The sequence below is a fragment of the Camponotus floridanus genome, unplaced genomic scaffold (assembly GCF_003227725.1).
Source record: "Camponotus floridanus strain SB8 unplaced genomic scaffold, Cflo_v7.5 scaffold22, whole genome shotgun sequence".
Classification (NCBI taxonomy): Eukaryota; Metazoa; Arthropoda; class Insecta; order Hymenoptera; family Formicidae; genus Camponotus; species Camponotus floridanus.
This window is the reverse complement of record NW_020229348.1, coordinates 1,615,556-1,643,385: the sequence shown is the minus strand read 5'-3', so window position 1 is coordinate 1,643,385 and position 27,830 is coordinate 1,615,556. Positions and strand designations below refer to the sequence as shown.

The 27,830-nt window shown below is 30.4% G+C and overlaps 5 protein-coding genes across 10 annotated transcripts; 2 read left to right on the top strand and 3 right to left on the bottom strand.

Moving 5' to 3' along the window:
- The first annotated feature begins 133 nt into the window (after positions 1-133).
- On the top strand, positions 134-5,306 carry LOC105252685 (importin subunit alpha-3). Of its 2 annotated transcripts, XM_011260196.3 has the most exons (10): positions 135-392; positions 490-670; positions 1,561-1,660; positions 2,326-2,530; positions 2,736-2,896; positions 3,201-3,427; positions 3,784-4,149; positions 4,248-4,482; positions 4,659-4,750; positions 5,127-5,306. In XM_011260196.3, exons 2-10 carry the CDS (start codon positions 602-604, stop codon positions 5,214-5,216), a joined length of 1,545 nt encoding a protein of 514 aa, XP_011258498.1. In that variant the 5' UTR covers positions 135-392; positions 490-601; the 3' UTR covers positions 5,217-5,306. The 2 variants fall into 2 exon arrangements, with proteins under 2 accessions (XP_011258508.1, XP_011258498.1); XM_011260206.3 differs by lacking the exon at positions 490-670 and having other exon boundaries at positions 134-392.
- Positions 5,307-6,122: 816 nt separating this feature from the next.
- Positions 6,123-8,351, bottom strand: LOC105252697 (39S ribosomal protein L3, mitochondrial). The gene is made up of 7 exons (XM_011260218.3): positions 8,290-8,351; positions 7,716-7,803; positions 7,324-7,560; positions 7,079-7,213; positions 6,838-6,998; positions 6,573-6,762; positions 6,123-6,395 (listed from the first exon to the last, which is right to left on the bottom strand). Exons 1-7 carry the CDS (start codon positions 8,349-8,351, stop codon positions 6,156-6,158), a joined length of 1,113 nt encoding a protein of 370 aa, XP_011258520.1. The 3' UTR covers positions 6,123-6,155.
- Positions 8,352-8,581: 230 nt separating this feature from the next.
- On the top strand, positions 8,582-10,916 carry LOC105252703 (dnaJ homolog shv). Its single transcript, XM_011260231.3, has 5 exons — positions 8,582-8,652; positions 9,036-9,423; positions 9,500-9,768; positions 10,283-10,569; positions 10,642-10,916. Exons 1-5 carry the CDS (start codon positions 8,582-8,584, stop codon positions 10,704-10,706), a joined length of 1,080 nt encoding a protein of 359 aa, XP_011258533.1. The 3' UTR covers positions 10,707-10,916.
- A 1,879-nt stretch (positions 10,917-12,795) lies between these two features.
- LOC105252713 lies at positions 12,796-17,432 on the bottom strand. Its single transcript, XM_011260240.3, has 4 exons — positions 17,269-17,432; positions 16,137-16,365; positions 15,168-15,453; positions 12,796-14,528 (listed from the first exon to the last, which is right to left on the bottom strand). The coding sequence occupies exons 1-4, from the start codon at positions 17,305-17,307 to the stop codon at positions 13,010-13,012; spliced, it is 2,073 nt and encodes a 690-aa protein (XP_011258542.2). The 5' UTR covers positions 17,308-17,432; the 3' UTR covers positions 12,796-13,009.
- Positions 17,433-18,795: 1,363 nt separating this feature from the next.
- On the bottom strand, positions 18,796-27,149 carry LOC105252721. Of its 5 annotated transcripts, XM_025408645.1 has the most exons (7): positions 27,029-27,149; positions 25,784-26,044; positions 25,411-25,711; positions 23,216-24,722; positions 22,272-22,500; positions 21,584-21,869; positions 18,796-20,973 (listed from the first exon to the last, which is right to left on the bottom strand). In XM_025408645.1, the coding sequence occupies exons 4-7, from the start codon at positions 23,306-23,308 to the stop codon at positions 19,458-19,460; spliced, it is 2,124 nt and encodes a 707-aa protein (XP_025264430.1). In that variant the 5' UTR covers positions 23,309-24,722; positions 25,411-25,711; positions 25,784-26,044; positions 27,029-27,149; the 3' UTR covers positions 18,796-19,457. The 5 variants fall into 5 exon arrangements, with proteins under 5 accessions (XP_025264430.1, XP_011258563.2, XP_025264429.1 ...); XM_011260261.3 differs by having other exon boundaries at positions 25,411-26,044; XM_025408644.1 differs by lacking the exon at positions 25,411-25,711 and having other exon boundaries at positions 25,755-26,044.
- Positions 27,150-27,830: the final 681 nt, after the last annotated feature.

Here is a 27,830-nt window from a genome sequence, read left to right as displayed (position 1 = left end):
ACGCTCCCCTTGTCCCGCGAGAGAGGAGCCACGGAACGAATCGTTGTCGCGCAATGTACATTCATACGTCGGATGCAGCGGATCCGTCAGATTCGCGCGGTAAACATTGCGTTTTGGAACGCGTGGTCCTCGACATCGCTCTCTTCCTCCCACGACGACCTTCTGCGTTCTTTTCGGAACGCTCGAGAAACGTCCGTGATCCGTTCTCGTTCGGCTCCTTCGCCAGTTACACACGGTTGGACTCGCAGTTGCGAAAAGGGAAATAGTGCGAGCCACGAAGAAAAGACCCGGACGCTGTATATACATACATATATACACGCAACGACGAATAGCAACGACGGCAATTGTTACATGATCGTGCGTTATGCATGATACTGCATATTGACATACACGTACGTATATCACGTTATTAGCGACGGAATGCAGTTGTCGAGTAGGCTGGAGTAAATCGAAGTAAGATATCGGTAACGAAGCTCGAGGTATATTCAGGAGGAACCGTTCGAGTTTACTTCGCGGAGACGCGTAATTTCGCAATCGACGACTTACGACGGTGCCGGTGCACATTGATCTTACGCCAGTGCGGAAATTGGTTATTGAAAAAATGGCGGCCGAGGCAGTGGTAAATAAGAACCGAATGCTGGTGTTTAAGAACAAAGGCAAGGATCTGGAGGTGAGTGAGGCGTTTCTCCCGAATGAAAGGGTAGAAGATAGAATAGATGGAATTTCTGTGCGCGCTAGGAACTGTATCTGTCATTTGGACGGAACGCCCTCGTGTCAGATGTTGCCGTGCACGATGATGCCATTTTCCCTCCCACGACTCGTGCACGCACTCACACTCACGTTCAACCGCTTCTCATCCCCTTTTCTCCCTGTTTCTTTTCGTGTTTTTTCTTTTTTTTCTTCTTTCTTCTTCTCCATCTCTTTTCCTTCTTCCAGCTTTTGACATTTTTTTCCTCTGCAATTTCATTTCTTTGCATTTTTTTCCTACCCTCCACTTTTGCTCCTTTTTTTTTCCTCTTATTTTATCCTCTATTATCTTCTTGCCTATTCTACTTGTTGCTTCTTTTATCACTTGTATTGAGATTGCTCTTACTATTTCATTGATATATTAAAATATGTCGTCACTGTGATGCAATAATTTTTATTGCTGCATTATTAAAATTTTATCAAGCTATATGTTATGGGTTTGTTCATTATTTGCACTTTTTAAGACTGAGCTAGTTACTGGTACACATATTTGTGTAGAATGATACACATAAAAATTTTAATTTCAAATTCTCTAATGCTTCATTTATGTAAAGTACATAATTAGTATAATTTATAATATATTAGTACAATTAGTTTTTTAAGCAACATTTATATATTTATTTACTCCATTTAATAAAAGTTTGGTTTTTGGAATCTTTCTTATAAGTATTTCTATATATATTATGATTTTTGTATAATATTTTAATATCTCACTATTAATATTATGAAAGTGAATTGAATTAATTTTATTCTGAAGATTGATATACTAATTGATATATTAATTTAGATAAAATTAATATCATTGTTTTTTAGGAAATGCGAAGAAGACGTAATGAAGTAACAGTAGAGTTACGTAAAAATAAGCGCGACGAGACTTTACAAAAGAGAAGAAATGTACCTACAGATTCAACAGGTATTTAAAAATAATTTTTAACTACAATTTATTATTTTTACACATACACACAGCTTTAATATTCTCATTAGATATAATTTTAGACTAAAATGTACTTTATGAAATATATCTTTTTCCCAGGTTTACAGAAAATAAGTAACCTAATAATATATTTTAAGTTAACTTATTCTTTTCTAGACATAAACTTTATCTTATCTAGATATAAAAAAATAAAATGTTTTATACTTATTATATATTATAATATATTAAAATATTTAATGTAGAAATTTATTCATGTTTTACTTTTTTAATTTCTGATTTTTATTAATTTTTATAATTTGATTATGAAAAATTATATTTTTTCTGAATGTAGTAAATAAGATTTATATTATGCTCAATTAAAAAGGTATAACATGAGAAAAAATCAATAGTTTTCAAAAAATATCTTACTCTTAATAAAGTCAAATTAACATCAAGCATATGATAAAATACAAGCAATCAAATTTAGTAATTTTTTATTTAATAAACATATATCATTTAAGTATTTTTTTATGTATAGATTAAAATATATAGGTTAAGATCGTATCTATAGATTGAGCTCATATCTTAATTAGATGCATGTACATATTAATGTAAATAAATGAAAACATACAAATTATACATATATATATAATTCTTTCAAACAGATGAAGATGATATTGATAAGCATCTTTCAAAAATCAGCTTGGAAGAATTGGTAGCAAAAGCAGGTAGTTCAGATCCAGCGATACAATTACAAGCTGTACAGTCAGCAAGGAAATTACTATCATCAGATCGTAATCCACCTATCGATCCATTGATAGAGAGTGGCATTTTACCAATCTTAGTTCGTTGTCTTGAACAACATCATAAGTAAGAAAATTGTATACAAATTAGTGTTAAAGTATTAATAGTATAAATAGTAATTAACTTTTTATTTTTAATGTGTTTGTGTCTTTGTGCAACATTTTTTTTTTTTTTTTCTGTTATAGCTGTAATTTTGAAAATACTGTATGTCAAGTTATATTTGTTTATATGATACAAGTACTTATAAACCACTTTCAATATAACTTTCTAGTCCATCTTTACAATTTGAAGCAGCCTGGGCTTTAACAAATATTGCAAGTGGGACTTCTGCTCAAACGCAAGCTGTTGTTGCTGCTGGTGCGGTTCCACTCTTTTTGCATTTGTTACTTTCAAGTCAACAGAATGTATGTGAACAAGCTGTATGGGCCTTAGGTACATCTGATTATATAAACTTATAAATTGCTTAAATTATAATGCATAATATGTCATTTTATAAATTAATTGAAATATTTTAAAAGATGTATTTCTACATAAATGGAATTGAACAAACGAATTTTAATCTATAAAAATTTAATCTATAGCATTAAATTTTTAATTCAATTTTAATAAAAAGTATATATAAAAAAGTATATAGTTTATCTGATTTAATAGGCGTTTAGAAAATATATGTTTATATATGTAACATGACATGTGTGTGTGTGTGCAAAATATATGTATATTTATTTATTTTGTTTAGGTAACATAATTGGAGATGGTCCAATACCTAGAGATTATGTTATTAATCTTGGTGTTGTACCGCCTTTGCTAACGTTTATAAAACCAGATATACCTATTACGTTTTTACGTAATGTAACATGGGTCATCGTAAACTTATGTAGGAATAAAGATCCACCACCACCAGTTCAAACCATAAAGGAAATTTTACCTGCTTTAAACGTGCTTATTCATCATAATGATATTAATGTAAGTATTGGCATTATATAAAAACAGAAATAAATTCAATAATATTCTATACAAATTAATATAGGAAAAAAATTTTTTAAAACAAATAGTAATTTGAGTTTTTAATAAAATATTTGATTAAACAGTAAAACAATTTAAAATTGATTACTTTTAATTTAAAAAAAATAAAAGTAGACTGATTAATTCTATAGATTAATTCTGTAAGAATTATGTAATACTACATTTTTTCATTGTATCTATTTTCAGATATAATAGATGTATTGTTATATTATTTTTTACTATATTATTTTCATGTGATTGTTTCCAGTTTATTAATGAAATTTGTTATAATTTTTTAACATAATTATTTTTTTCAGATTCTTGTTGACACTGTATGGGCCTTGAGCTATTTGACTGATGGTGGTAATGATCAAATTCAAATGGTTATAGACAGTGGTGTTGTACCTCGTTTAATACCACTTCTTTCGCACAAAGAAGTCAAAGTGCAAACTGCTGCTCTTAGAGCAGTTGGTAATATTGTGACTGGCACAGACGAACAAACACAAATTGTTTTAAATTGTGATGCTCTTACGCATTTTCCTAATTTGTTGACTCATCCAAAAGAAAAGATTTGTAAAGAAGCAGTTTGGTTCCTTTCAAACATTACTGCTGGCAATCAATCACAAGTTCAGGCAGTTATTGATGCAGGACTCTTAGCACTCATTATTCGTAACTTAGCAAAGGTATATAAAATATATTATAGTTTTATAGAGAAAGTATATTGTTATCTTTTATATTGTTACATATATATGGGTATATACATATGTATTTTTTTTTACAGGGAGAATTTCAAACACAAAAGGAAGCTGCATGGGCAATTAGCAATCTTACAATAAGTGGTAACAGGGAACAAGTTGCACGGCTTATACAAGAAGGTGTTATTGGTCCATTCTGTGATCTTTTGTCTTGTAAAGATACTCAAGTTGTACAAGTGGTATTAGATGGTATCCATAACATGCTTAAGCTTGCTGGACCACAAGTTGAACATCTGGCAAACATGATTGAAGAATGTGGTGGTAAATATACTTTGTTATTCTAAAGTAATAGTAACAATATATTATTTATCTTATATTTTTTTATGTATATACACACGCATATACACACATATTTAAATAAAAATATAAAAAACTTGACAATGAAATCATATACATGTATGTGCATATTTATATACATATGTTCTCTTTATTTATAGCTGTGGACAAGATTGAAGCATTGCAAAATCATGAAAATGTAGATATTTACAAGTTAGCATACGACATTATCGAGCAATATTTTTCAGAAGAGGTAAAATATTTCATGTTTTCATTTATGTGTTCAATAATTTACTTATAATTAAGAAAAAATAATTGTAAGAAAAGACTAACTTTCTTGCTATTTTAATATAAATACGTTAACAAAAATATCCTACATGCTGTGCAATATTTTGAGTTAATATTTTATGTGATTTTATATCATTATTTTTGCACTGAAATTACATATAAAAATATTACCTTCTTGTATGCATATTATTTTTACACATTTTTCTATAATTTTTCTATAATCAATGCGATATTGGATGATTCTAAAACTAAAAGAGAGTTTAATGCATTTTGTATATTTTTTTATTACATCTAATATAATTGATATCAATTTTATTCTTACATATAATCATTGATTTTAGGCGGATGAGGCACCTTTAGCATCAGGACATGAAGGAGCTTTCGAATTTGATCAGACGACGAGTATTCCGAGTGAAGGTTTTAAATTCTGAGAAAGTCTCCACTTATTTCTTATCCGATCGTGCCGTCCCCCGACAAACTCAATACGGCCATTTTGCTTTTTTTTATTTCTACATTTCTTCAATCATGGAAACTTACCACTGCTATGGATCGAGAATTGTCACGTTTGTTGATCTAAACATACAGTGTGATTTATTGACTTTTCCGTATTTTGGAAAGCTTGAACAAAGTAGAAAAAGAAAGCTGGGTATGGAATGAAAGAGCCATGGCAATTACCAAAAACTGATCATCCGTGTATTTTGATTTTTTCTCTTTCCTCCTTATTATAATATATCTTTTTTTCTTTTATAATCCAATGATAAACGTATTAGCAGAGTTTTTAGGCGAGCGCAGCTAGCTACATAATGCATGCAAATAAATTATAATAGTGAAATCGATCATTTCCACACTGCAATGCGAAAATAAGAAAACCAAAAGAAGGTTATTCTACATTGCATCTATTTCTGCACTGCAATGGAAATGAGATAAAAAAAGGAAGGATTATTCTATTGCTTGATCATGCTGCTCTCCAATCTAACTCAGGACGAGTCTTGGTTAGCGATATTACTTTTATAAAATAATTCGTGTATATTTTAGGCATGTTAAATTTATAATGATATTGATTACTAAATAAATGAATCAATTGACTACTCTTTACTAGCATAATTGATAAGTATGGACACATTTCTGTAAGAAGGTACAGAACGATTAATAAAATTCCAACATGTAAATTCTCGGTACAACCTCAACTATCATAGTTAATTTTATTTTAATTCTTTGACATGAAATTATATAGAATTAGAATGCGTGTTTATGCTGATCCTTAATTTTTATAATTTATGTTTATTAATTATCTAGCAAAAAAACATGAAATTCATGAATGACAAATTAATTAAAAATTATATTTTTTATTTAATATTGTAGACATATAATTAAGATTCTTCTTTAAATTCTATTGTGGGATCTGAAAACTGATGTACTTCGTCAGCGTATAGTTCTTCCGGAAGCGGTTCTTTGGTAATACTTGGCAAGTATGTAGGAAAATGTGGTGCTGTTTTATGTCGTCTCAAAGGAAGTATTGTATCATAAATATGACAATAACTATTGATTTCTCCAGGTATATTTTGTCCTTTGATCCAAATTATGTTATATTTTGTATTTATTCGTAGAATCTATATATATGAAAGATTATACAATTGCATTATTCAAGAATTAATATGATTTTTTTAAAACTTATTAAAGGGGAGACAAGAGATAATTTAAAAATTATATCAAATTTCGGAATATGATTGGATCTTTCGTATGTCTCCTTTTATATATTAGTGTATTAGAAAAATTGTATATTTTACCTGTTGACCTCTATGAACACGCCATTTATTACCCATATGTCCAGGCATTTTAGTGCCAGGCATAACTCGGGCTTTACGGCCGCCTGACCCAATATTTCCAGGTCTTCTGTGCGTTTTGGTTACACCATGACTGGCAGGCATCCCCTTAAAGCCCCATCGTTTCATGACACCTTGGAAACCACGATCTATCCTATAATAGAATTTATGTATCTTAATTTTTAAATAACTGTACTTGAAATTATATATATAATAAGTGCAAAATTACGTTTTTGCACGGATATCGACGATTTCTCCTGGTTTAAAATGCGCAGCGATCAAAGGAGTTCCCGGCTGTAATGCTGCTTCAGGAGATATTATAAATCTTCTTAATACACGCTTTGGTATAACTCCAGTGTCTTTAAACATACCATAATATTCTTTAGTAACCTGCACAAAAAGATTATTGCTAAATTTTTTTATATGCTAATGTGCAGATAAATATATTATACAATCTTATAATTATATACCCATTGTGGATCTATATTTTCTGCTCCTACTACAAGACATCCTAGTCTCCTTTTTATTTGTAATGGAGGTTTACAGCTTCTAACTGGATGAAATTTCTCTGGTGGCATATATTTCACAACTTCATTATCAACAATCTGAATAAAGAATGTAAAGAATATATGACAGATATAATAAAACATAGAAATATGAAAAATAAAAGTGATAATTAATGCTGTATGTTGAAGATTAATACTGCTCTATTTACCTGAAGTAATGTCGAGCTAACTTTTTTTCCATCTTTCAACCATAATGGATAAACTCCAATTTTCTTAGCAATTAAGCCAGTACGTCTTAGACCTTTCCTCCATTTTGTGATTGGTTCAATTGGATCTATTTTTAATGGAGAAATTTGTGTTCCAAATTCAATAGGTGAGTCATAATTGTCTTGGACTATTTCTTCAATAAACTCTTTATTATCTTGTGTTAGATGTTCATCATGTTTCTAAGAAAATTTTATTTAATAAACATACAACTATTTACATATATTACTTATTATAAAATTACTTTACGTATAATATGTATATTTAAATGTTATATTAAAATAATTTGTATGTTAGCAACTATAAAAAAATAAATAGTTTATATATCAATACATACAACATGTGTGACTTTTGGGAGCCATTCTGGATGACGGTATTTAGGTGTACCAACACCTCCATCTCGCTTTGAGATAATTGTACTGATACTGAAAGCACACAAAAGAATAAAGATAGATTTATATAAATCTGTTTTAGAGAGTGTTGTATATTTCCTGTTTAAAGTACCTGTGTAATATATAAATATGAAATGTTTCTTTTTAAATATCCTATATATTTGGTTTCAGATTTGATTTAATATTTTATATATTTATTTTTTTTAATTGTTTATTATAATTTAAACATTAATTGTACACATTTATAAGTAATCTATGCAGCTCATGTGGAGCAAAGTTTCTTTATAAGTTTATAACTTTTAAAATCAAGCATTGAGAGATAATTTATTGTAAATGGTGTACTATTTAATTCGTATTTTTACGCATTTATTTGACAATATGTATATTAATATCATACAAAAATACTTGAATGTGTAAAAATATACTATAAACAGGATAAAAACGTACATGCACAAGTGATAATATCGACATGTAATATATAAATCATTAGTTAGAAAGCGACAATAAATTGCAACATACCTTGGTTTCAAGAATTTATTAAATAATTGAAGTCCATTAATAGTTTTCAGAAACGATGTCATTTTTTATATAAAAGAAGCAAATATTTCTTTGCCATACGACATACAAATCTATTCGGCCTTTAGAGCTATGTCGTTATCCATATGTAGCGAAAGTATTACTTGTGTGATAGCCTGAAGTACATTTATCGCATTATGGATATTACATTAAGCTCTTTTGCAAGAACCAATAAGAAACTCCCACGATTCAAGCTCGGTGAGAGTGTTCAGATGTTTGTGTAACGTCTGCTAGGATGGCAGGATTAAAGTTAAATTGGATATTATTCACAAATTTAATATTATGTATTGTATTATCAATAGCTGGGTGAGTGAGGATATTTTTTTCTCTCTTGAAAACGCATATTTTACACGTCATGATTTTTTAAAAATTATAAAGAGTATCGTTAACCTATTTCTGTAGTCGATACCTGTTATATTTAAATTTGTATCTGAATTACTAAGTTTTTGCAGCTTTTTTTAAAATTAAATATAAAAATAAATTTCTTTATAACAGAATTCTTTTCATCCTTTTAATTTTAATCTCTTGAAAATTAACATATCTTGTATAAAATATTATGTATTGTTGGCATGATAAAAAATCCTTTTTTAATCATATAAATAATAATAGGAATACAATAAGAAATGAATGAATGATTGAAAATAATAGGATTAACTATATTTATATATTATTATTTTTTTGGCTTACAGAAGAGACTTTTATAGAATATTAGGTTTATCGCATAGTGCAAGCACACATGAAGTAAAAAAGGCTTATAGAAGATTAGCAAAAGAACTACATCCTGATAAGAATAAAGATGATCCAAATGCTTCCCAAAAGTTTCAAGATCTAGGAGCAGCTTATGAAGTATTATCAGACCCTGAAAAAAGAGAAATGTATGATAAATGTGGAGAAGAATGTTTAAAAAAGGATGGTATGATGAACAATAATATGGATCCTTTTGCAAGTTTCTTTGGCGACTTTAGTTTTCATTTTGGTGGAGAATCACAACAAGCTCCGCAAACTCGTAGAGGTGCAAATGTTATAATGGAATTGTTTGTCACTTTAGAAGAATTATATAGTGGAAATTTTATTGAGGTAAAATTTTATAAACATAATACTACTCTTTTTTTATAAACTCATGTCTACTCATGTATACTATTGTATATTTTAGATTACAAGAAATAAACCAGTTATAAAAGCAGCAAAAGGCACAAGAAAATGCAATTGTAGACAAGAAATAGTTACTCGCAATTTAGGAGGTAACAGATTCCAAATGATACAACAGTCAGTATGTTCAGAATGTCCAAATATAAAGATGGAGAATGAGGAACGTATATTAGAAGTGGAAGTTGAACCAGGAATGGTAGATAATCAAGAAATTAAATTTACTGCTGAAGGAGAGCCACATCTCGATGGAGAGCCAGGAGATTTGATATTAAAGTGAGTATATATTTTTCTACATTTATAATCTCATGAATTTAAATATGTGATATAATAGAAAAGATGACTTTATATCTCAAAACAAGTTAAGTAAACTTTTTTTATAGCTTAGCAAGTTCTGTTATAGGTCACTGTTTTTTTGTACAGAACACCATCTTATGTTTAATATCAGATTTAACTGTATTATATTTATTATTGTATATACTATCTTTTCTTATGTGTATTTACTATCTTTTCTTGTTTGATATTAACTGTTAGTTTCTATTGAACAAGGATAAAATTCCAATCAAATGTACAAGTATCTAATTCTAGTATCTATTTAAAAATTTATCTTGAAAGTGGAATTTTCAAAAAAATATTCTATTTTAATAATAAATTTATATTTAAAAATTTTAATATATTTTAAAATTATTCCGTTCTTGGTTATATAACATACTTTTTGACTCATCTTATTCAAATTTAATGCATAATTTATAATATACTATATTTAATAATTTAACTATATTTATTATAGGATACACACTCTACCTCATTCTATCTTTGAAAGAAAAGGTGATGATTTGTATACAAATGTTACAATATCCTTACAAGATGCTTTACTAGGTTTCACAGTAAACATAGAACATCTAGATGGTCATATTGTAACTATTCAAAGGGACAAAATTACCAAACACGGTACCCGTATTCGGAAAAAGGACGAAGGAATGCCTAATTATGATAATAACAGTCTTCGTGGTTCTTTGTACATTACTGTTGATGTTGTATTCCCTAACATCGAATTTACAGAAGAACAGAAAGAAGGTAAACCGAGATGCGCTATATTAATATATTAAAATTTTGTATTATAAATTATAATCATATTTTGTGTTTCAGAAATAGGAAAGATACTGCAACAAAGTTCTGTGAATCGAATATACAATGGTATACATGGCAATTAAATATTTAATATCTATTGCAATATATGTACAAATGAATGTAATATGTGAATATTTTGATTGGAATGTATGTCTTGATACGTATGTTTGTATTAATGAAAGGGAGAGATATTTTTGTTTTTTTATTGAAAAATACCATACCAGTTGACATGGTTGGTAATCCAGTTAAACTTGGAAATAAATACACATTCTTCATAGATTTCATCATCAATATATGCATGTTTTATTAGATTAACCTAAATAGCTGATTAAATCTGGTTCTTGTCGACAATTATTTAAATCAATATTATCGTTAATTGAGTAATTTAACATGTAATCAAATTATTTTATATTTAGCTCTGAATTACATGAGCAATGTATGAAAGGTCGAGATGTGTGATCAAATTTTGCATTTAATATCACGAAAAAAGGCGATTATATAATAATATAAACATCGCTAATGTCATGTACATCCAGTATGGATGTATATAGGAATTCCTTGCGTGATGAACATAAAGAAATTCTGAACATAAACATTAGTAAATGCGCGAAGATGATTATATTATCTCATGATAAAAGTAATAAATGTGCGATATATTTGTAGCTAATTTTTTAATTTACATGTATTTATCTTAAGTCGTAATCTTATATGTAAGTTATTATAGCAAAAAATTATACTTATTATTATAAAAAAATTATACTTGATTATTATCAAAAAAGATATCGATATTATTCTTCCTATAATCAAACCAAGAAAGTCAACTAGAAATAAATATATAAAATATAAAAATAAATATATAAAATATAAAATTTTAATGTTATATAAAATGTTATCGGAAGAAATTGATAACTTTTTTAATAAAAAGTTCACGTTAAGGAGACGTTAAAAATCGTAGCATAATAATCAATTTTATTTTTTGAAATACATAAAAGAATAGTAAAATATCTTTTATTTGTACATAAAAATGACGAATTTTTTTACTCTGTAAATTGTAGATTACCGTAATAAATTGCATATACAGTTAAAAATTTAAGAAATTCATGTAACGTACAATTGGCATAACAAATATAAACCATTTTGATATGAATCAATAGCGGATGAGAAACATATTTTATCATCGAGTATAGAATTGCCTGACTTTGCATATTAAATGTGTCAACGTAAACACTTTAATTTAAATGTCGTAAGCATTCAATCTATTGATTGAGCCGATCAATTTGCAGCTGTTATCGTCTGCATTGTAAAGCAAGCAAGTGTATTGATAAAAAATCATAATAAAATAAACAGATATAAAATAATCTCCCGCGACGCCTCGTTAGATAGTTCTACATTAACATTTATATATAAATATCTCTATCACTGCATATACATGATTAATCAATCATGACTAATTAATCAATTATGTAAAAGTATGTAAATAAATATCCCAGCAAACACCAAATTATAATTATAATTTATATAACTGTTAATTATAATTTCCTACAATATAACTATAGTTTCAACAATATAATTGTTACATGTTATATAACTGTTATATGTTAAATAACAATTATATTGTTGAGGAAGGCAATTATAATTATATAATTATATAATTATAATTTCCTTCCTCAACAATATAATTATATAATTATAACTAACAATTATATAATTGTTACTTGGTGTTTGCTGGGATCAAACTACACTGGAATATATTCACTGAAATATATATAGAGATTTACGAAAATATAAATTTTGAGCGATACCTCGATCATGTAGAACATGAAACTCATAATGACATCATTATGACGTCATCATGATTTTATTTATCACTTAAAAGTTACCTAAACAAAAATAATTAAAAAATGAGTTAAAGATGATAAAAAAAATCATAAATTTTTAAGTTCAATAATCGCATTATATAATTTTAAAAAGATTATGTTGCTTGAATATAATTAAAATATACATGAATAATTAAATAAACAAGTAATTACGTAATATATATAAAAATGATATTAATAAGTCACGAAAACATTGCCAAAAGTATATCAAATGAGATCATTATAATTTTTCTGAAAACTTTTAGGTGACTTTTAGGTGACATCATAATGATGTCATTATGAGTTTCATGTTCTACTTGGATATCTTGATACAATATTGTCCATTTTCATAAAAAAAAATCAGATAAAAGCGCAGGAATGTTTTTTTGTGAAATTAAATAGAGTCCATCCCGAAACTCTCCAGCTGTGATAATTTTTTTTATAAATCAAGGAGGACTGAGCCTCCTTGATCAAGGCTTCGATTTAAATTATAAGATACAAAAAAAGTAATCGTTGCTTTAACGTCACGCCTAATATAGACAATAACAATACAGTCGTATATTAAACTCATCAACACAAGCACTCTGAATGCCATAAGCGTTCAGTCTGCTGATCGAACCAACCAATTTGCGGCTATTATCGTCTGCCTTGTAACGCACTGTAGCTTCGAAAATCGCATCTCCTGGAGTAGTTTGTATAGTCACCGTGTAATCCAACAATTTCGCGCCATCCGTGTTGTCGGACCATATCTTCGCGTCCTTGATCAGCTTCAAGTTCAATGTAGCGCACAGAGGATAGCCGCTTAGCATGTCGTTCAATTCCCTGACGAAAAATGACACGCTGTCTTGGAGACTGGTGTCGTTCCAGATGACGGTATTGCTGGTATGACACATGCACCAGTGATTTGGTATATGTGCCATGTCGCAGGTACGAATGTCTGGTACCGGTAGGAACCAGCTAATGCCGCGTGGAATAGGCGATGAGGCCTGAGCTTTGATGCGTTCCTTAAGAAATGACTCGTGTAGACTTTGCGGGTTCAATAGATCCTTCAAGGTTTCGTGAAGGTCGAAGGCGGTCGCCAAGCTATGGCTGTTTTTGCGCAAATTTCCCCAAGCTAACGGAAATTTCTCTCGCCACCATCTCGGCAACACGATGAAGACGAATGGCAAACTATCCTCGATCTTACCTTGATATGTTTGTCGAAATTTACCCCATCTAATTCCGTGATCGCTCATCACGATCAAGACAATGCGATTCAATAGATCTTTTTGCGACACGTACTCGATGAAATCGTGATACGAGTCATCACCTAACTGCGGATACGTAAAATAATCGTGAGTGAGACTGGCCTGCCAAATAAAGGCGAAATAAAGCTCCGAGGAGAATTCTGTCACCACTTTACGACTGTAATCTAGTAAACAGTCGAATGTCTTTCTGGTACCAATACAAAGATTGGCGTTTAGCTTGCGAGTATTGCCGATATCCCTCTCAGCGCCGAGGCAATATGGTCTAAGATAATAATCCGTCGGTTCATCTCGAAATCCTGGTTTCAAATAATTAAATGTGGTCATGGTATATGCATCCTCGGCGAATATCGTGCGATAACCGGCAGTGCTGAAATTCTTCCATAATAACGGACATTCGTCGAAGGTTTCCTTAGGGGTCTGCCAACATAGTTTTTGCAACTCGTCCTGATTCAAACCGCTCAGTAGCGGGACGAGATTAGGATATGTATTTTCGGCGACTTTGGTGAAACCCAGCATTTCCACGGCATTGAGGGAGTGAAGCAGCTTCACAGTCTTCGGCATCATTCTATGAAAATTCATTCTGGAAACTGAATCGATCCCGAGGACGAGAATGCTGAGACGATCCTCGAGGAACTTGTTCTTACTTAACGCTTGCTTGCATCTTTCCTCTACCAAAGGCTTGCGCGGTAGAAAAACATAGTAATCCTTATATGTCACTTGGTTGTTACGAGAACATTCAACCTTCACGAATTCAGCGTTTATAGCAATGGAATTTTGAAATGGATAACACTGCTGGTCAAATCTGTAAATATTAAGATAAGGAAATATTTATGTTTTTGTTTCGGAAATTTTGAAGGAGGATTACTTTAATTAGCATATTTAGGGAGAAGTTTGACTGCATGAAATTAATCCTCTTTCTTTATCCATGGTAGTGGATAAAATTTCTAATTTAAAAAAGAATATAGAATAACTCAAAAAATAATTTATTTGTTTTAGAGATTGTTTTTGCAGAAGCAGTTTAATGTATGAAACATATCAGGATATAATTCATTTATAAAATTAAATGAGACACCGACAATCATATGTTATGAATAAAAGTACAATTTCATTATATCATTTTATTACACATTTTTGTAAAGAAGATGATAATATAAAAAAATATAATTCTCCCAAATTATATAATTTCTAATCTTAACTTCTTATCTACAAATACAATATAAATAAATGATATCACATCTGCCTTTACATTTGTCATAGAGTAATGAGTAATGATGTCTTATCTAACAATATAATAACGCTTTTACAGATATAGATTAGTGTGATTTTATATATGATACATTCTATTTATAGCAATCCATTTATAAAATTCTGATTCAAAGCTTATCTAATTTAAAATTATCTACTAAAAGCAATGAATTACAATTCTTCAGATAATACTTACGTAATAGCATTATCATCATTTTTCGTTCGCCAGAATGGTCGCCAACAACAATTAATATTGTTGAATTCGTTCGATACCAGAGGGTTAATAAACAACGCAGTGTTATTCGACTCAATTAGTGGCAGAGATTTTCCGTATTCGCATTCGAATGACTCTTTAATTATAAAATGTCGAGTTTCAGGATCGAAAGGATCCATCGCGGGTAGATAGCATCCTTTGTTGCGAACTAGGAAGCCATCATTGCCCATTGGTGTATAAACCCTCGGTAATAACGATAAATGTTCTTCTGTAAAAACATTTGCTAATTAAAGTAATAATAGTTTAAATAAACATATAAATATATATGAGAGTGACTCGAATATAAACGAGACTTTTGTTGTCGCAATTTGTCAAAGAAGGATTTATCTAAATTTGATTCAGATATGTTAATTTCTTTCTCTGACTATCGATATTTTTTATTATTTATTATTATTGAATAATAGTGTAGTAAATTATTATCTAAAAGAATATATATTTAGTTCTTTTCAAAAAATTTAAATATCTCTTTAATATTTATAAATTAAAATATAAATTATATCAAAATAAAAACAAACTTGAAATATAATAAAGGATACAATTTTATTGTCTATATTTATTTTTAAAATTCAATTTTTAGCCTATTACTAATTTTTATTTATTTAAAAATTATTAATGTTCCAATATTTTTGTTGAAAAATAAGAGTCATAAATATCTTAATTTTAATTACTTTAATTTTCAAATTTATTTCTTTTTTAAGTATTGTTATCGTAAACTGAAAAAGATAAATTACGCTGATTTTATGAAAATAAATTATGATAAGATGATATTATTTATATACGAAATTTTAGTGTATGATATTAATAATATAAAAAATCACGTTTCTACTTGAACCACTCTTATGTAAAATGATAAATATGAATTGTTAGTGTAATCTTACTCTAACTACTTACGCATTACTATATCTGGAGTAATCGATTTGGCCATTGCTTCAAATCGAATGATCCGAAATGGATTAATATTGCAATTATTGAGAAACGACATTAACAGAAGAACTAATAGCACAATAATAATTAACCATCTTTGTAGCCGTAGATCACTTTTTTGTATTTTAATCTTGATTAATGTTGTGGTTAATTCACATTCATCATCGATAAATTTTTTGCCATTGTAAAACAATGTCTGTCAAAGAAAAAAATATCTCCTAATAATGAAATTTATTTAAAATTATTGAAAATATTTATCATGATATGCATAATGTATTAGCTAGAAGGATAACTTGAGAGAGATAAATAGCGTTAAAGTAAAAATATGCGAAAAAATCGAATTTTTAAACTTTTTATAAGAAAGCTGATTTATTTCGATATTTCTTTGAGCAGCTAAAATTTATATTGAAAATATTGAAAATAGTTTAATCAGAGTTATCTAGAGATTTTATATATACGTATTTTTATATATTTACGTATTTTATATATACGTATTTTTATATATACGTATTTTTATGATAAGATAGATACGCTAATATTGATATTAGATTTGGACATTAAATATTTGTCTATTTGATTAGTTTAAATCAAATCCCGCGTGAATTATTTAAAATATGCATTGTTTTGTTTATATAAGGCATTATTAATTATATTCTTTTTTTGTTATTATATCGAAATTTTTTCACAAAGAGTAGCAGTTTACGAGATAAAATTATATTGAATAGAATTTCTTGATCACATTTTGCAACGATCTTCGCAAAGAGATCAAATCTTTTTTATCAGTATTATATCTTATGTTATAGATGTAGTAATTATATTTATTATGAAAGAATTTGCCATCGTAATTCGCGTTAAGAAGCGCATCGAGCAAAAGAGTCAAATGTAAAGCAACTTTTATAAAAGTTAACCTGTCGTATAATGTGTATACATAAGTGAAACGTAAAATAATAGTCTATAGATATATTAATTGGATATCGAAGTGGATTTTTTGTTTAATAATTGTCTATTTGAACTGGAAAAATTGGCAAGAATTGTTGCGTTTCTCATTCTTTGCTTCCCCTTTAATTCTCCTTTAAATTCCTGATCAGATTAAACTTACGTTTCTTCTATGAAATTCCGATATGTTCGTATCGTCCATGAATTTCCTTTTGATGATGATTACAAGATTATGAAATAATGCACGTGTCTCGCAATGCTATCCAGCTCTTCTCGCTAATATTCCTGTTTAGTTGTAGCATGGGTTCCAGTTGGATCAAGAAGATTTTTAGAACTACTGACTGCGAGCTACTTCTATTATTCTGTTTACATATATAATAATCATATCGTATGCAAATCTTTAAGGAGCATTTCGGTTTAATCACGACGATTCGTTCCTATTTTTCGATTCGGTTTAATCACGACGATTCGTTCCTATTTTTCGGTACGTATGCTATAAACGATAGTCTCGCTATTAGACTCTTTTTCGAAATGAGTTTTTGATTTTTATTTATTATTCAAATTGATCATTGATATTTAAATCAAGGTAATTTATCATTCTTTTAGAAGCAACAACGAGATAACAAATTCTATAATTCCATAGTGCATATTCATAGTGCATATTCATAGTGCATATTCATAGTGCATATTCATCGTTGCAATTCGTCTTAAATATTTCTCATTTTTTTAACTAATACCTTTCGATCACATTCATTTCATATAAAAGCTGAATCCGAATGAAAAAATAATCGGATGCAGATCTTTTCTTACTGATAAAAGAAAGTGCATTGATTAGCTTTCGTCGACCTCTCCCTTATCTTCGACATCTGATGCTCGATCTGTTATCAGCATGAGACAGGAGTATTTGCATACATGCTCGATGATCGATCCTCAGAGACCAATTCTACGTAAGCAGGCATTGTCACGTTGAGGAATTCCATCAAAAGTGCATGCGGATTAATGATAATTAAACAATTTAATATGTAATTTAAGTTATTTTACACATTTAGCTTTGAGTTATATGAATAATGTATGAAAAATCGAAATGTATATGATCAAATTTTTGCATTTAATATTATGAAATAGGAAAGGCCTTTACATAGTGATATAAACGTAGCAATGTCGTATATACTCGGATGAATTCATTGCATGACGATCACAAAAGAGGGACGTAAATATCAGCAAATACGCGTGAAATAATGATTATATTTCTCGATAAAGTCTATAAACGTGCATAATATATTTGTAACTAATTCTTTAATTCATATCTATTTGTATTAAATCATAATACCTTATATGTATAAGTAACTATACCAAAATTTTATTCAATTACAAGAAAATCGATATTATTCGTCCCATATCAGAGAATTCATGGAAATCGAGCAGCTGGGAATAAATACATAAAATGTCTCGATAATTGCATATACATATATTAAAATATATTATATGAAATATAAAAATTATATGAAATTATATGAAATATATTAAAATATATTATATGAAATATAAAATATATTATCAAAAGAAATTAATTTTTTATATAAAATTTGTGTTAGAAACACGTTAGAAATAATTAATTACATTTACCGTGATTGTGAAAGAGAATGGTTTCGATGGAATACACTCATAAAGAGAATAGTAAAATATTTTTTATTTGTATATAGAAACGGCGAATTCTTTGGTCGCTGAAAATTGTAAATCGCCGTAATAGGTCGTTACATATTGGTTTACAGACAGTTGAAAGTTTAAGAAATTGATGTAACGTATGAGAGATAGTCAGCATAACAATTATAAATCAATTTGATATGAATCAAATAACGGAGAAATGTATTTTCTCATCGAGCGAAGAATTGTTTGATTTTGCAACGTCACGAGCAAGCAAGTAAACAAATGAGTACCTATAAATAAAAAGATGGAGCGAAATGATCGCCCGTAAACGCCCCATTAGATAGTTTTATATTAATGTTTATAGACATCTCTATTATTGCACTATATGATTAAATTAATTAATCAATTATGCTGAAGAATATATATATATACATATATATAAATAAATATCAAACTGCGCTGGAATGTGTTCGCAATACGATAGAGGCTTACGAATACGTGTTTTCAAGAATATGAACTTTGAACGATATCATGATATACAACAATATTGTCCATTTTCATCCATAAAAATCAAATAGAACCACGGGATGTGTTTTGCGAAACTCTCTCCAGCTATAATGGTTTCTCCAAACCATGTTTAATCGAGTCTTCCAGCTCTGATTTAAATTATCACAAAAAGGGTGATGATTGGTTTAACGATTGCGCCTACAGACAGTAACAATATAGACGCATATTAAACTCGTCAACGCAAGCACTCTGAGTGCCGTAAGCGTTCAGTCTGCTGACCGAGCCGACCAATTTGCGGCTATTGTCATCCACCTTGTAGCGCACCGTACCCTCGAAAATCGCGTCACCCGGCGTGGTTTGTATAGTCACCGTGTAATCCATTAGCTTCGCGTCATCAGTGTTGTCCAGCCATACTTTCGCGTCTTTAATCAGTTTCAAATTCAACGTCGCGCACAGCGGATAGTTGCTCAGCATGTCGTTTAGTTCCCTGATGAGGAACGATACGCTGTCCTGAAGACCGGTATCGTTCCAGGCGACGGAATTACTGGTATGACACATACACCAGTGATTCGCTATGTGCGCCATGTCGCAGGTACGAATGTCCGGCACCGGCAGGAACCAGCTAATGCCGCGTGGAATAGGCGACGAGGCCTGAGTTCTGATACGTCTCTTGAGAAATGATTCGCGCAGCACGTGCGGGCTCAGCAGATCCTTCAGGGTCTCGTGAAGATCGAAGGGGGTCGTCAAGCTGTGGCTGTTTCGGCGCAAGTTTCCCCAAGCTAGCGGAAATTTCTCTCGCCACCATCTCGGCAGCACGATGAAGACGAATGGTAAACTATCCTCGATTTTACCTTGATACGTTTGTCGAAACTCACCCCATCTTAACCCGTGATCGCTCATTACGATCAAAACAGTGTGATTCAACAGATCTTTTTGCGATACGTACTCGATGAAATCGTGATACGAGTCATCACCTAACTGCGGATACGCAAAATAGTCGTGAGTGAGACTGGCCTGCCAAATAAAGGCGAAATAAAGCTCCGAGGAGAATTCTGTCACCACTTTTCGACTGTAATCCAGTATGCAATCGAACGTCTTTCTGGTACCGATACAAAGATTGGCGTTCAGCTTGCGGGTATTGCCGATGTCTCTCTCAGCGCCGAGGAAATATGGCCTAAGATAATAATCCGTCGGTTCCTCCCGAAATCCTGGTTTCAAATAATTAAATGTAGTCATGGTATAGGCATCCTCGCCGAATATCGTGCGATAACCGGCAGCGCTGAAATTCTTCCACAATAACGGACATTCATCGAAGGTTTTCTTAGCGGTCTGCCAACATAGTTTTCGCAATTCGTCCTGATTCAAACCGCTCAGTAGCGGGACGAGATTCGGATACGTATTGTCGGCGACTTTGGTGTAACCCAGCATCTCTACGGCACCGAGGGAGTGAAGCAGCTTTACGGTTTTCGGCATCATTCTGTGAAAATTCATTCTGGAAACTGAATCGATCCCGAGGACGAGAATACTGAGACGATCCTCGAGGAACTTGTCCTTACTTAACGCTTGCTTGCATCTTTCCTCTACCAAAGGCTTGCGCGGTAGAAAAACATAGTAATCCTTATATATCACTTTGTTGTTACGAGAACATTCAACTTTCACGAATTCAGCGTTTACAGCGGTGGAATTTTGGAATGGATAACACTGCTTGTCATATCTGTAAATATGGAAATTGCAATATTTACACACATTTGTTTTGCAAATTCAGAAGAATTATATTAGCATTAATTAGGGAAAGTTTATTGAATTAAACTAATTCTCTCTTTCTCTATCTATGTATATTATGGATAAAATTTATATAATCTAAACAAGAGTAATATAAAAAGCAAACTATTTTTTCTAAAAGTTGTTTTTGCGGGGACAGTTTAATATATGAAAGATAATATAATTCATTTATAAAAATTATTATACAAAACTTTGAGAATCATATGCAATTGCGAATAGAAATAAAATGTTTTATTTCATTACACATTTTTGTAAAGAAGGTGATAATATGAAAAAATATAATTTCTCAAATTATATAATTTTTAATCGTAATTTCTTATCTACAAATACAATATGAATGATATCACATCTGCATTTGTAGTTATGATGTCTTATCGAACAATATAAGACAATACGCTTTTACAGATACAGATTAGTATGATTTTATATACGACACATTCTATTTATAGCAATCCATTTATAAAATTATGATTTAAAGCTTATCTAATCTAAAATCATCTACATCAAAAACAACGAATCAAAATTCTTCAGATAATACTTACGTAACAGCATTATCATTATTTTTCGTTCGCCAGAAGGATCGCCAACAACAACTGATGTTGTAGAATTCATTCGATACCAGAGGGTTAATAAACAACGCAGTGTTATTCGATTCAATTAGCGGCAGATATTTTCCGTATTCGCATTCGAACGACTCCTTAGTTATAAAATGTCGAGTTTCAGGATCGAAAGGATCCATCGCGGGTAGTCGGCATCCTTTGTTGCGAACTAAAAAGCCACCACTGCCTATTGGCGTATAAACGGTCGGTGATAACGATACATATTCCTCTGTAAATAAATTTGTTAATTAATAATTAAAATAAGCGTATAAATATATACAAGAGTGGTTCGAATATAAACAAAACTTTTATTGATAATTTGTCAAACAAAGATTTATGTAATATAACATTAAAAAAAAAGTATTATATAATACATTAATTTTTTTTATTTCGATATTTTTAAGGATTATTTTTTATAATAAATTATTACTTAAATTATTTAAATCTTTAAAATTTATCTCTTAAGAAGCATGAGACAAAATTTTGTGAAAAAATGTTACGATAAAAATGGTACTCTATTTATATAAGAAATTTTAGTACATAATTCTCGTGACATGAAAAATTGCGTTTTTATTTGAACCATTCATGTAGAAATGGTAAATATGAATTGATAGAGAAATCTAATACTCACGCGTTAATACATCTGGAGTATTTGATTTAGTCATTGCTCCAAATCGGATGATCCGAAATGGACCGGTGTAATAGCTATTGATAATGAGAAGCGACATCAACAGGAAAACCAATAACGCGATTAGCCATCTTCGTAGCCGTAGGCCTCCTTTTTGCAGCCTATTCTTGATTAATGCTGTGGTTGATCCACATTCATCGTCGATAGCCTTTTTGCCACTGCGGAACAGTGTCTGCCAAAGAAAAAGAAATATATCTAGATATAAGGAAACTCATTTAAAATTATTGAAAACGTTATCATGATATATATAATGTATTAGCTAGAAGGATAGCTTGATAAATAGCATTAAAATAAAAATATGCGAGAATATAATTGACTCTTAAGTTTCTTATAAAAAGGCTGACTGATTTATCTTGATATTTTTCTAAGCGGATAAAATTTATATTGGAAGTACCAAAAATAATAACCAGAGTTAATTAAAGATTATGTATATACAAATACATTATAATAAAATATAAATAAAATTAGAGATTGCAATTGCAAATTTCTGCAAAGAATTACAATTTTGCAAGTATTATAAATTAAATTGAAATTGTTGAATATGTTGTAAATTTTTTCACAATTTTATTGTAGAATAATTAAATTTTCGGACAGAAAAAATAAAATTAAGAAGAATTGTTATGACAAGCAATATATAGCCGAGTTTCTTACCTTTCGTAAATAAAAAATGCAATTATGAAACATAAAATCAATAGATGACATATTATGCGGTCATCCTTCATAAAGAAAAGGAAAAATCGATTTAATTCTCTAACGTCCTATAAATAATTAATTTTTATTACATAATCTCCTGAGTGTTGACAAGGAAAATAACTCATTATGCAATCACGCGCATCTGTATGTTAGAAAAATTATTGACGTATTTTGGAAATAAAATATATCTTTACCTCTTCAAGAGATTGGTGTTCACGCATAACACAGCAGTTGCATACATCAAACACTTTCGTAGGTGCAAGATAAAACTGTATCAATACATACATTATGTTCAAGGTAAAACTGCACTATCAATATATACATTATGTCTTGCGCATCCGTTTCTATGATAAGATAAGGACCGATATCATGCTGACATCGATATCACATATGGAGTGAATATTTGTTTAGCGAATTAGCTTAAATCGGATCTTGAAAATCGCTTAAAATATGCATATTATCTTGTTTACATCTAATATACAAAAGGAGAAAATGCGTTATTAATTATATTCTCTTATTTTTTATATTCTTTGCTCGCCGTTATTCTATCGAAATTTTCTCACAGAGAGCAGCAGCTTACGAGATAAAATTATATTGAGCAGAATCTCTTGGTCCTTCTATTTTTTTATATCATTCTTCGCAAAGAACTCAAGTCTTTTTTCATGGGTTTCTTATGTGCACCGTCCTTGTGTATCGTTCCACAGATGCAATTATTCAGAGCTTCATCATAATTAAGAAGCGCATCGAACAAATGGATCGAACATAGAGCAATATTTATGGAAGTTAGTCCGTTGTATAATATAATGCGAATGCCAGAACGCAAATTGCGCAAACGTATTTATTTGGGTATCAGTTCTTTCGTTTAGCGATTGTCTATATAAATATGAATCGATAACATTGGCAAAAAAATTGGCGCGTTTCTCGTTCTATCTTTCCCGTTTTCCTTTAAACTTCCGGTCGCATTAAATACATATTTCTTTTGCGAGGTCGTGATATGTTCGTATGGTCCATAAATTTACTGCTGATAATGATTACGAGATCATGAGATAATGCACGTATTTTGCAATGCTATCCAGGAAAAATTGACGTTCGCCTGTTTGGTTGTAGTATGAGATCTGGAAGACTTTTGGCACGTTAATTGCGAATTACCGTTATCATTCTATTGGCATGAGTAATATCGCATGCAAATATTCAAGGGGCGTTTCGGTTTAATCACGATTCGTTCCTATTTCTCGCACGTATGCTACAAATGATAAATCTCGCTATTAGGCTGCTCTTCTCCGAGATCAGTTCTGATTCTTATTAATCAAATCGATCATTGCGCGACATGCTATTAGATCGAATTATATTTCTTCATATCTAGCGTTTCATACTCTTCGTATCTAGCGTTTCTACTCTTCGGCCGTCTATCTTTTCTAGAGATATCGATTTTTCGGTCGATATGTTATTAATTCAGTAATTAAAGTGGCCGTTTACAGGCAAATATCAGGTCCATCGCTGTAATTTTTCTGATGGCAATTAACTAATTGCAACGCATGAAGAATTCACGCGATCATCTACGGATGGGACCTGGTAAGTAATTCTCTTCTGTCTCTTTTTTTCATATCTCCTTGTAGCGCTTCACTCATTTTCTTTCTACATCTACTTGGTTGTATATTATGTCCAACGGCATCAGGGGATGTATATCCACTGATTATACTCCTGAAACAATCATCGACATGGTTACATTATATTCTAGATGTGTTTTTTCCTGCGGCAGATGGAATTATAGATCATTTCCGGACATGAATAATATTTTAAATATTTTATATATTTAACATTTTATATAGAATAATTATATCGTATAATTAGTATTTTGTATATTACAGTGAGTATTTTATCTGATGAATTCTTTTAATTAAACTATATAAACTATTTAAATGTAATCGATTTTTTTCAACAAAAATTGCAAATAATTACACTTATTTGATTTAATTTATTTAATTACAGAAATATTTATTTATTAGAAGTTAAAAAGTTTCAGAAAGTAGTGATATCAGAATTATTTTCAATTATTTTCGCAAGAAGAGGATTTCACATTGAAGCAAAAAGATTCATAAATAAAATTTTATTTTTGAAAATTTTATTATATATCTCTATTTTATTTTTCCATTTGAAATGCTATTATAAATTCAAATCTTATAATAAATAAGTCTAGGAGAATATTTTAATAAGAATACATTTAATAATTTCCATTTTTCTCTTTTTATTCCATTTGAAAATAAGATAAACTTGTAGCAACTTTTTACGTATGAAAACTTCAAGGCGATTTATTTCTTTATTCATTATTAATTTTCATGCGATTAATATTGATATTTGCCGGGCGGAATCTGAAGTAAGATATACGTACATTCGGTCCAACCTTGCGTATTGACGCATGTGAGCTTGGAGGAATGAAACTCTCAAACAGCTGTTTTTACTCATCCACTGCAGCTTTGCGAATAGAACACGCGGTATTTCTGAGCGTAATATATTATTTACAAATCAGAGTGATTTACCATTCTTTCAGGGGCAACACCGAGATAACAAATTCTAAAATCCTCTCTCATCGTGCAACTTCAAATTTCAGCGACAAGATATCGATTCGTTGCACTCTTAAATATCTATCGCGGTATCCTTCGCATTCATTCCATGTAGAATCCGAAATCTCGCTGAAAGAGGGAATAATCGGGTGGATGCAGACTCTTTGCCTACCGGTGGAAGAGAGTGCACTGATCGGCTACCGTTCCGTCGACCTCTCCCCCGTTGTCATCTTCGGCGTCGATGATTTCGATCTGTCATCAGCGTGCGAGAGGAGCGTTCGACGGTCAATCCTCGGAGATGATTCACACGGCAGGCGTTGCCGCGTCCTGGTTTCCACCGAAAGTGCGTGCGGGCGTCGCGACCAGCCGAGACTGGGCGAGACGCGTCGAGACGAGAAGGAGGTCCAGGAGGTCCCTCCGGTCGATAGCGAAGCGCGCGCGCTTCTCCGGCGACGAGCGAGTCTGGAGACCAGCGCGCACATCGAGCCAGAATCGCACGAATGACAATGCAACAAAATTATGTTACTTGTTATAATACGGAGGAATTTACAATATATATGTATATTACAATGGCACTTAAGGAAGTATATATTGCACTCATTAAATCAAAATGTATTAATACTGACGTATGCTATTTCTACACAAGTATAAATGTTAATTCATACTTTTCCACAATCTGACTTTTCTCCACGCACGTGCTTCTTAATTTCACATAAGGCGCACGCAAGATCAATATTAAAGTATTTTATTGTTTTTTTCATCCTCGAATCGTAATTATGAAATGATAATTATGCGATTGAAATTCAAGAAGGAAGAAGCAATTAAAATTGCCCTTATATAATGAATCTTTAAAATAGAAAATATTTTTGATAACATGCAACATAAATATTTACACCCCTTATATACAGTTTTCATTTCATAAATTATTAATTAATTATTTATAAAAGTACAAAACTTAATAACTAATCCTTAATTCTTAAAATTAAACTCTTAGAATTAATGAAATTTTTAAGCAAACTTTACTTACTTAGCACTTACCAAGTTTTAAAAGATATATTATTCTTTCACTCCAAAGAAAAAATTAAAAAAAGTATTCTCACTTTTACTTTCACTTTAATTAAATAGTACAAGATGATGATCTGATGATGATGACTTTAATCTGTAAATATCGCTATTCATATTTTATTCTCGCTTCACCGATGTGATTTTATATTAATTTATAACTTTGAATAAAATTTAATTTAATTTACAACTTCAAATGAAATTTAATTAATTTATATAGAAAGTTCAAACTTATAACGAAATAAGTTATTGCTTGGCAGATTTAAAAAGATTGAATAGCTCGAATAGTTCAAACATCGACAAAAATTCAAACGAGACTAGTGTTTATCGTCAATTGGAGTAATCAATTTTGTCTCTTTGATGCATTACTTAATTTTACTTTACTATTTTTTATCCATTTGGAAGTATATCTTCTAGCCGATCGATCCGAATGATGTAAAGCTTGAAGCGTTCGTTATTTGTTCTATCGCCAGAAAATTTCGAACTCTACTGTGCAGAGAGACTCGATGCCTGTGCAGGTCTCGTTTCTCTTATTGTTAGTGCCAATTTATGGTCGTCGTTTATCAACGATCGACGTTTATCAATGTGTGATTGGCCAGTGTTGCCTAATTGCTATCGCGATATCTATGAATTGCAACTGGTTTCGTTTTACGCAAAGTAGATCACCAGACTCGATATTTAAATTGAATCTTAATTGCGCTATTTTTATATAATAAAACGGAGTTCAATTTAACGGAGTTTTATTCAGAATAAATGGAATATCAAAAATATTTTTTACAGCAAATTTTTTTTATATTAAACTGGTGAAAAAAAATAGAATATAAGAAATTTCGAAATATAACATATGCGTTTCGAGCGTAAAATGCATTACAAGATGCATTATATCTATTATATAATATATAATATATTATATTTATATTTTTCCTTTTCTCTCTTTTTAATTCCTTTATATAATTATAATTAAGTAAATTCTTTCTATTTGATATAAAATTATTATCTAACTTTTTTAATTCAAATTATCGATATCATCCAAATCTTGAAAAGAATTAAATTGCAATAAGGATTTTAATATTATATCAGATGAAAGAATATGAACATAACTATCGCGATAGTGAATGATGTAATTGAATAACAACCCAGATAGCACACGTGTCCAAAAGATGTTTAAAAGACGACTTAAAGTCCT